The sequence below is a fragment of the Ips typographus genome, unplaced genomic scaffold (assembly GCF_016097725.1).
Source record: "Ips typographus isolate SLU unplaced genomic scaffold, UJ_Ityp_2.0 IpsContig167, whole genome shotgun sequence".
NCBI lineage: Eukaryota > Metazoa > Arthropoda > Insecta > Coleoptera > Curculionidae > Ips > Ips typographus.
Window position 1 is genome coordinate 56,663 of NW_028098548.1, and position 9,564 is coordinate 66,226.

Genomic DNA, 9,564 nt, shown 5'->3' on the forward strand with positions numbered 1-9,564 from the left:
AACAGGATTTTTTCTGAAATTTTTCCAGTACGGCGCAGGTTTTCAGGTTCAATTTAGTACATTCAGTGAAAATTTCAGGTCCGCAACCGCCCAAATACCCAAATTATGGCCCAAATTGTGTTTCAAGTTAGTTGAGTGAGCTTTCTGTCATTTTCAGTTTGGTTTTCCAAGTTTAAAAAAAAAACAGGATTTTTTCTGAAATTTTTCCAGTACGGCGCTGATTTTTTGGTTCAATTTAGTATATTCAGTGAAAATTTCAGGTCCGCAACTGCCCCATTACCCAAGTTATGACCCAAATTGTGTTTCAAGTTAGTTGAGTAGGTTTTCTGTCATTTTAAGTTTAATTTTCCAAGTTTAAAAAAAATATGATTTTTTCTGAAATTTTTCCAGTACGGCGCTGATTTTTTGGTTCAATTTAGTATATTCAGTGAAAATTTCAGGTCCGCAACCGCCCAAATACCCAAATTATGGCCCAAATTGTGTTTCAAGTTAGTTGAGTGAGTTTTCTGTCATTTTCAGTTTAATTTTCCAAGTTTAACAAAAAACAGGATTTTGTCTAAAAATTTTTCAGTACGGCGCTGGTTTTTAGGTAGAATTTATTAAATTCAATGAAAATTTCAGGTCCGTAACCGCCCAAATACCCAAATTATGGTCCAAATTGTGTTTCAAGTTAGTTGAGTGGGTTTCCTGTCATTTTCAGTTTGGTTTTTCAAGTTTAACAAAAACCAGGATTTTTTCCGAAAATGTTCCAGTACGGCGCTGGTTTTTAGGTACAATTTAGTAAATTCATTGAAAATTTCAGGTCCGTAACCGCCCAATTACTCAAATTATGATCCAAATTGTGTTTCAAGTTAGTTGAGTAGGTTTTCTGTAATTTTCAGTTTGGTTTCCGAAGTTTAACAAAAAACAGGATATTTTCTGAAAATGTTCCAGTACGGCGCTGGTTTTTAGGTACAATTTAGTTAATTTAGTGAAAATTTCAGGTCAGCAACTGCCCAATTACCCAAGTTATGACACAAATTGTGTTTCAAGTTAGTTGAGTAGGTTTTCTGTCATTTTCAGTCAGGTTTTCCAAGTTTAAAAAAAACATGATTTTTTCCTAAATTTTTCCAGTACGGCGCTGGTTTTTAGGTTCAATTTTGTATATTCAGTGAAAATTTCAGGTCCGTAACTGCCCAATTACCCAAATTATCGTTCAAATTGTGTTTCAAGTTAGTTGAGTGGGTTTTCTGTCATTTTCAGTTTGGTTTTTCAATTTTAACATAAAACAGGATTTTTTCTGAAAATTTTCCAGTACGACGCTGGCTTTTAGGTTCAATTTAGTACATTCAGTGAAAATTTCAGGTTCGTAACTGCCCAAATACCCAAATTATGGCCCAAATTGTGTTTCAAGTTAGTTGAGTGAGTTTTCTGTCATTTTCAGTTTGGTTTTCCAAGTTTAAAAAAAACAGGATATTTTTCTGAAAATTTTCCGTTACGGTTTTTAGGTAGAATTTATTAAATTCAATGAAAATTTCAGGTCCGTAACCGCCCAAATACCCAAATAATGGCCCAAATTGTGTTTCAAGTTAGTTGAGTGAGTTTTCTGTAATTTTCAGTTTGGTTTTCCAAGTTTCGCAATAACCAGGATTTTTTTTTGAAAATTTTCCAGTACACCGCTGGTTTTTAGGTTTAATTTAGTAAATTCATTGAAAATTTCAGGTCCGTAACTGACCAATTACCCAAATTATGGCCCAAATTGTGTTTCAAGTTAGTTGAGTAAGTTTTTTGTCATTTTCAGTTTGGTTTTCCAAGTTTAACAAAAAACAGGATTTTTTCTGAAAATGTTCCAGTACGGAGCTGGTTTTTAGGTACAATTTAGGTAACTCAGTGAAAATTTCAGGTCCGCAACTGCCTAATTACCCAAGTTATGGCCCAAATTGTGTTTCAAGTTAGTTGAGTGAGTTTTCTGTCATTTTCAGTTTGGTTTTCCAAGTTAAAAAAAACATGATTTGTTCTGAAATTTTTCCAGTACGGCGCTGGTTTTTTGGTTCAATTTAGTATATTCAGTGAAAATTTCAGGTCCGCAACCGCCCAAATACCCAAATTATGGCCCAAATTGTGTTTCAAGTTAGTTGAGTGAGTTTTCTGTAATTTTCAGTTTGGTTTTCCGTTTAACAATAACCAGGATTTTTTCTTAAAATGTTCCATAACGGCGCTGATTTTTTGGTTCAATTTAGTATATTCAGTGAAAATATCAGGTCCGTAAATGCCCAAATACCCAAATTATGGCCCAAATTGGGTTTCAAGTTAGTTGAGTGAGTTTTCTGTAATTTTCAGTTTGGTTTTCCAAGTTTAAAAAAAAAACAGGATTTTTTCTGAAAATGTTCCAGTACGGCGCAGGTTTTTAGGTTCAATTTAGTACATTCAGTGAAAATTTCAGGTGCGTAGCTGCCCAAATACCCAAATTATGGCCCAAATTGTGTTTCAAGTTAGTTGAGTGAGTTTTCTGTCATTTTCTGTTTGGTTTTCCAAGTTTAACAAAAAACAGGATTTTTTCTGAAATTTTTCAGTACGGCGCAGGTTTTTAGGTTCAATTTAGTACATTCAGTGAAAATTTCAGGTCCGCAACTGCCCTATTACCCAAGTTATGACCCAAATTGTGTTTCAAGTTAGTTGAGTAGGTTTTCTGTCATTTTCAGTTTGGTTTTCCAAGTTTAACAAAAAATATGATTTTTTCTGAAATTTTTCCAGTACGGTGCTGATTTTTTGGTTCAATTTAGTATATTCAGTGAAAATTTCAGGTCCGCAACCGCCCAAATACCCAAATTATGGCCCAAATTGTGTTTCAAGTTAGTTGAGTGAGTTTCCTGTCATTTTCAGTTTGGTTTTTCAAGTTTAACAAAAACCAGGATTTTTTCCGAAAATGTTCCAGTACGGCGCTGGTTTTTAGGTACAATTTAGTAAATTCATTGAAAAGAAGAAGCCAGAAGTGAATACAGTGTCGGATAGCTAAAGTGTCGGACGTGCTTGTACAGAGCTCTGTTTTGGATTGTATATTGCAAGTGAAATAATACTTGGAAAGTCGCGGTTTTCGCACTGGTGGTAAAGTTTGGTGTCATTAATCCGATTGGATGTATTTTTGAACTGTCCGATAATCCGGTTAGCGGTAACTCAGTAAATAAGTGTGAACAATAGAAACTGAATCAATTTGTGTGTTTATATAAAAACAGATAAGATAGGCATCGGTATTGCCCGGCCGTGATAAGGCGGTCAGCGAGTCCGTAGTGATGGAGAGTGCGGACGGAGATGATCCTGGTGGAATGAATTGTTTTAAATGTAAAGCACTGTTTGAAGATGCAAAGAGCATTGTTCAATGTGTGGAGTGTAAAAACTACTATCATGGCAAATGCGAAAATGTAGATCTGAGAGGGTTTCATATGAGAAGATTGACCTGGAAGTGTGGACGATGCAGTGATGATCCCCTGAGTTGTCCGAGACCGAGAAAGCGGAGCAGGGTTGAAGATGGTATTGATCAGAGTCTCATTGAAGGCATACATCGTACTTTAAGTTTGCTGCTGAAAACCACAAATGAGCTAAACGATAAAGTGGACAAACTCGTAACTGAGAATCAATCCCTTAAAGTACAAATAGCTGAGTTAAAGAAATCGCAGATTATAAACCCTACTGTCGCTCACTCGGTCCTGCCTACGTATGCTTCGACTGCGGCTAAATCATCCAATAACAGCAAGGTCCTATTGGTTAAACAAAAGGGCCAGCAAAAAGATGTGAAACAGGTAAAAAAGGATTTGCAGGACAGAGTCAATCCGGAAGAGCTGGGCATTGGCGTCTCAATGGGACGTCCAACAAGAGATGGGGGGCTGGTGCTTACGTGTGGAAATGAAAGAGAGATCTCTGCAGTCCAATCGGAGATTCAGACAAAACTTGGAAGTGACTATCAAGTAGATAGGCCAAAAACACGGGAGCATAGAATTAAAGTTGTCGGTATTCATGAGGATCAGTATGAGTCTACAGAAGAACAAATTATAGAAAGAGTTGCTAAACAGAATGACCTTCGAGTAAACAACAAAAACTTTAAAATAAAGATTCTTAGAAGAACGCAGTTGTTGAACAGGAAATTTAATTTAATTGTGGAAGCCGATTCTGTTACTTATAACTCGCTGATTGAGAATCAAAAATTGAACTTGGGCTGGGGTCGTTACTGGGTTTACAACGATTATGGTATTATCCGATGCTATAATTGTAATAAATATGGACACTTCCAGAAGGAATGTAGGGACAAAAAGACCTGTGCTAAATGTAACGGTGAGCACGACATCAAAGATTGCCAGGGAGTTTCCGTCAAATGTACAAACTGCATTGCATCTAATGAGAAGTATAAGATGAATTTGAAGACTGATCATGTAGTATGGGATCACGCAAATTGCGAAACCTTTAAGCGCATCGAAAAATCCCGGAAAAACAAATTTCTCCAATAGCAATTAGATGTAAATATAGCCCTAACATCCAGTGTTTTATATGTTAATTGTCAGGGTTACTTAAATAATAAAGACAATATAATGATGCTGTTGAATGACTGGAGGCCCATGTTGTTGTGTTTGTCGGAAACCCATGTGTGTGCGGATGTGGAGCAAGTCGAATTGAACATCGACGGTTATCGCATGGAACAGTGTGTGACGACTAACAGGAGAACTGGGGGAGTCTTGATGTTGGTGAGGAGTGATATTACGTATAAGGTTAAAACAGTACAGTGTGTTGATAATTTTGTGTGGATGTTGTCTGTCGAGATTTGTATGTTTAGGATAAGATACCTTTTTACAGTTTTGTATCATCCGCCACAGACCGAGAATGCTAGATTTGTTCAGTTCTTTAGAGAATATCTGGAGGACTTGAGTGTGTTTGGGGGAGTCAATATAATTGTGGGAGACTTTAACTTTGATTTGACAAAACCATCTTTTTATGGTGAAAAGTTAATATCGGATGTGTATTTAAATGGATTCTCCCAAATTGTTGACGTTCCCACGCGGGTGACTGATAGGAGCCAGACATTGATTGATTATATAATTACCAATGACAAGAATCTTCCATTTAATGTTCATCAAACACCAAAGATTAGTGACCACTCTATATTGTCCGTTTGTCTTGATCGAGAATTAAATAAGGTTCCGAATATAATAAAGCGTTATCGTTCAATGAAGAATTATAACATAAATGTATTGCATGACTACTTTTTTGGTGTGCCATGGATGAATGAAAGTGGAGATGTGAATGTACTTGCGAATAATTTTGTTGACGATATGGAATCGATATTAAATAGCATGTGCCCTAAAAAAGATTACGTTTTTAAACCAAATTATTTGAATAAAGAGTGGATAACAGAGAGTGTGAGAGAAAATATGCAAATTAGAGATAATTTGTATATTAGAGCGGTTGGACAGGGAGGTGAAGATGCTTGGGCGGAGTACAAAAGAATGAGAAATTATATAGTGACACAAATAAAACATGAAAAGGAACGATATTTTAAGGAAATGATTGATGACAATAACAAAAATTCTATTGTAATGTGGAAGAAACTAAAATTGCTATTGCCCGGTAAACAGCTCACAACACCTGATGAGATCAAATTTGAGAATCTAACAATAACTGATGGATTTATAGCGGCCCAAAAATTTAATCAATTCTTTATTACTAGTATTGACGACGTTATAGATGGCATTCCTAAATACTTACCACCCGAACGGATTTTTCTGACTGTCCCTAAGGTATCTGTTCATTTTGGCAAATTTAAACAACTGACTATGAAAGATATGAAGAATATTTTAGCCGATATGAAAAATGTCGGAGGGGGCGAAAGTGGAATATCGAGGAAGGTCCTGTGTGATGTCTGTTGTGTGGCTGGCAATCGTTTGTTGGACATAATAAACACCTCGTTATGTAATGGTATATTTCCTGAAAGATGGAAGAAATCAACTGTCATTCCTGTGCCAAAAGTTTCAGGTACGACCCTTTATAATGAATTTAGACCTATCAATACAGTTCCGGTTTACGAAAAGGTGCTAGAACTGGCGGTGAAAAAACAGTTACAAGAGCACTGTGATGTCAACAGTCTTTTGGCGGTCAATCAGTCTGGTTTCCGTGAACGTCACTCGTGTGAGTCTGTGGTTGTGAATTTGTGTGACATTTTTAAAAAAGAAATAGATAACGGTAATTTTGTCCTTGCAGTCTTTTTGGACTTTAGAAGAGCATTTGAAACGATTGATAGGGGGCTGTTGTTGCGCAAGCTGAGCGGCATGGGCGTGAAGGATATGGTTTTGAGTTGGTTCGAATCGTACTTGACTGGTAGGCATCAAATGGTTAAATTTAAAGAATGTACATCTGATTCTCTGGAGGTTCCGCATGGTGTTCCTCAGGGGACCGTATTGGGTCCTCTATTATTTTTATTGTATGTCAATGATATTGTTAGTTGTGTAAATGAATGTAAAATTGAACTATTTGCCGATGACACCATGCTTTATTTGGCTGGGAAGAATCTGGACTTTATGCAGAACACTATAAATTGTGAACTAGGGAAGCTGTTTAAGTGGTTGTGTATCAATAAGCTTTGTGTTAATGCTTCAAAGACAAGGTTTTGTGTATTTGGCAAAAAGGCTCACTTGAGCCAAGTGAATTTTGAACATTTGAACATAACCATTAACAGCCAGAGAGTTGAGCGCGCTCACCAGATCAAGTATTTGGGTGTTTTATTTGATTCGTGTTTGGACTTCCACGCCCATGCTGATTGCGTCACACGCAAATTTGCAAAGAAAGTTAGTTTTATTGCCAGAGTGGGGGGTCAATTGTCACTCGGTACCAGATTATTGTTATATAATAGCATAGCTGCCCCACATCTGGAATTCTGCTCTTGTCTGTTGTACAACTTGCCATCTTTTAAGATCGAACAGATTCAGGTTGTGCAAAATCGAGCAATGCGAACGATTTTAAAGTGCAATAGGTATACCCCTACTGCAACAATGCTCAATGTTTTAAACTTTTTGTCAGTCAAACAAAAAATTGTGTTTAGCGTCCATATATTTGCTTTTAAATTAAGAAACAATCTGTTGCCTTCTTACATTTGTGACAGGATTAAGGTTTTCAGCGATATTCACACCTACAGTACAAGGCATTGCTCAAATTTTGCATTAATAGAGAAGTGTCATTCTAGTCACATGCACAATTCTGTACTGTATGGAGGCTTGCTCGATTTTAATATGCTGCCTGGTACTCTTAAGGACTGCAAAGATTTGAATGTTTTTAAAAAATTGATTCGAAATTATGTATTGTCTTCAAAATTTTAATCTGTTTTACTATACCCGACTGATATTTTACTCTTTTATTTTTTATTCTATAATTTATAGTACCGTAGTTTTAAGTTCACTGATACCTGTACTTGTTTTTCCTTATAGCCTTGTGCTAAATAAAGACAATTATTATTATTATTAAAATTTCAGGTCCGTAACCGCCCAATTACTCAAATTATGATCCAAATTGTGTTTCAAGTTAGTTGAGTAGATTTTCTGTAATTTTCAGTTTGGTTTTCGAAGATTAACAAAAAACAGGATTTTTTCTGAAAATGTTCCAGTACGGCGCTGGTTTTTTGGTTCAATTTAGTATATTCAGTGAATATTTCAGGTCCGCAACCGCCCAAATACCCAAATTATGACCCAAATTGTGTTTCAAGTTAGTTGAGTAGGTTTTCTGCCATTTTCAGTTTAATTTTCCAAGTTTAAAAAAAACAAGATTTTTTCTGAAATTTTTCTAGCACGGCGCTGATTTTTTGGTTCAATTTAGTATATTCAGTGAAAAATTCAGGTCCGTAACTGCTCAAATACCCAAATTATGGCCCAAATTGTGTTTCAAGTTAGTTGAGTGGGTTTCCTGTCATTTTCAGTTTGGTTTTTCAAGTTTAACAAAAAATACGATTTTTTCTGATTTTTTTCCAGTACGGCGCAGGTTTTTAGGTTCAATTTAGTACATTCAGTGAAAATTTCAGGTCCGCAAATGCCCTATTACCCAAGTTATGACCCAAATTGTGTTTCAAGTTAGTTGAGTAGGTTTTCTGTCATTTTCAGTTTGGTTTTCCAAGTTTAACAAAAAACAGGATTTTTTCTGAAATTTTTCCAGTACGGCGCAGGTTTTCAGGTTCAATTTAGTACATTCAGTGAAAATTTCAGGTCCGCAACCGCCCAAATACCCAAATTATGGCCCAAATTGTGTTTCAAGTTAGTTGAGTGAGCTTTCTGTCATTTTCAGTTTGGTTTTCCAAGTTTAAAAAAAAAACAGGATTTTTTCTGAAATTTTTCCAGTACGGCGCAGGTTTTTAGGTTCAATTTAGTACATTCAGTGAAAATTTCAGGTCCGCAACTGCCCTATTACCCAAGTTATGACCCGAATTGTGTTTCAAGTTAGTTGAGTAGGTTTTCTGTCATTTTCAGTTTGGTTTTCCAAGTTTAACAAAAAACAGGATTTTTTCTGAAATTTTTCCAGTACGGCGCAGGTTTTCAGGTTCAATTTAGTACATTCAGTGAAAATTTCAGGTCCGCAACCGCCCAAATACCCAAATTATGGCCCAAATTGTGTTTCAAGTTAGTTGACTGAGCTTTCTGTCATTTTCAGTTTGGTTTTCCAAGTTTAACAAAAACCAGGATTTTTTCCGAAAATGTTCCAGTACGGCGCTGGTTTTTAGGTACAATTTAGTAAATTCGTTGAAAATTTCAGGTCCGTAACCGCCCAATTACTCAAATTATGATCCAAATTGTGTTTCAAGTTAGTTGAGTAGGTTTTCTGTAATTTTCAGTTTGGTTTCCGAAGTTTAACAAAAAACAGGATATTTTCTGAAAATGTTCCAGTACGGCGCTGGTTTTTAGGTACAATTTAGTTAATTTAGTGAAAATTTCAGGTCAGCAACTGCCCAATTACCCAAGTTATGACCCAAATTGTGTTTCAAGTTAGTTGAGTAGGTTTTCTGTCATTTTCAGTTTGGTTTTCCAATTTTAACAAAAAACAGGATTTTTTCTGAAAATTTTCCAGTACGGCGCTGGTTTTTAGGTTCAATTTCGTATATTCAGTGAAAATTTCAGGTCCGTAACTGCCCAATTACCCAAATTATCGTTCAAATTGTGTTTCAAGTTAGTTGAGTGGGTTTTCTGTCATTTTCAGTTTGGTTTTCCAATTTTAACAAAAAACAGGATTTTTTCTGAAAATTTTCCAGTACGGCGCTGGCTTTTAGGTTCAATTTAGTACATTCAGTGAAAATTTCAGGTCCGTAACTGCCCAATTACCCAAATTATGGCACAAATTGTGTTTCAAGTTAGATGAGTGAGTTTTCTGTCATTTTCAGTTTGGTTTTTCAAGTTTAACAAAAAACAGGATTTTTTCTGAAAATTTTCCAGTACGTCGCTGGTTTTTAGGTACAATTTAGTAAAAATTTCAGGTCCGTAACTGCCCAATTACCCAAATTATGGCACAAATTGTGTTTCAAGTTAGATGAGTGAGTTTTCTGTCATTTTCAGTTTGGTTTTCCAAGTT

The 9,564-nt window shown here is 35.8% G+C and overlaps 2 protein-coding genes across 2 annotated transcripts; both read left to right on the forward strand.

The window, feature by feature from the left end:
- Positions 1 to 2,988: 2,988 nt before the first annotated feature.
- On the forward strand, positions 2,989 to 4,561 carry LOC145739438 (uncharacterized). Its single transcript, XM_081994857.1, has one exon. It carries the CDS (start codon positions 3,270 to 3,272, stop codon positions 4,476 to 4,478), a length of 1,209 nt encoding a protein of 402 aa, XP_081850983.1. The 5' UTR covers positions 2,989 to 3,269; the 3' UTR covers positions 4,479 to 4,561.
- On the forward strand, positions 4,560 to 6,189 carry LOC145739437 (uncharacterized). Its single transcript, XM_081994856.1, has 2 exons — positions 4,560 to 5,997; positions 6,054 to 6,189. The coding sequence occupies exons 1-2, from the start codon at positions 4,560 to 4,562 to the stop codon at positions 6,095 to 6,097; spliced, it is 1,482 nt and encodes a 493-aa protein (XP_081850982.1). The 3' UTR covers positions 6,098 to 6,189.
- Positions 6,190 to 9,564: the final 3,375 nt, after the last annotated feature.

What these genes read in the sequence shown, in the direction of transcription:
- LOC145739437 (XM_081994856.1), top strand. Translation starts at nt 4,560, where the DNA reads ATGATGCTGTTGAATGACTGGAGGCCCATGTTGTTGTGTTTGTCGGAA. An exon ending in TCCTGTGCCAAAAGTTTCAG is followed by an intron (nt 5,998 to 6,053) that starts GTACGACCCTTT and finishes GTTTACGAAAAG; the next exon opens with GTGCTAGAACTGGCGGTGAA.
- LOC145739438 (XM_081994857.1), top strand. Translation starts at nt 3,270, where the DNA reads ATGGAGAGTGCGGACGGAGATGATCCTGGTGGAATGAATTGTTTTAAA.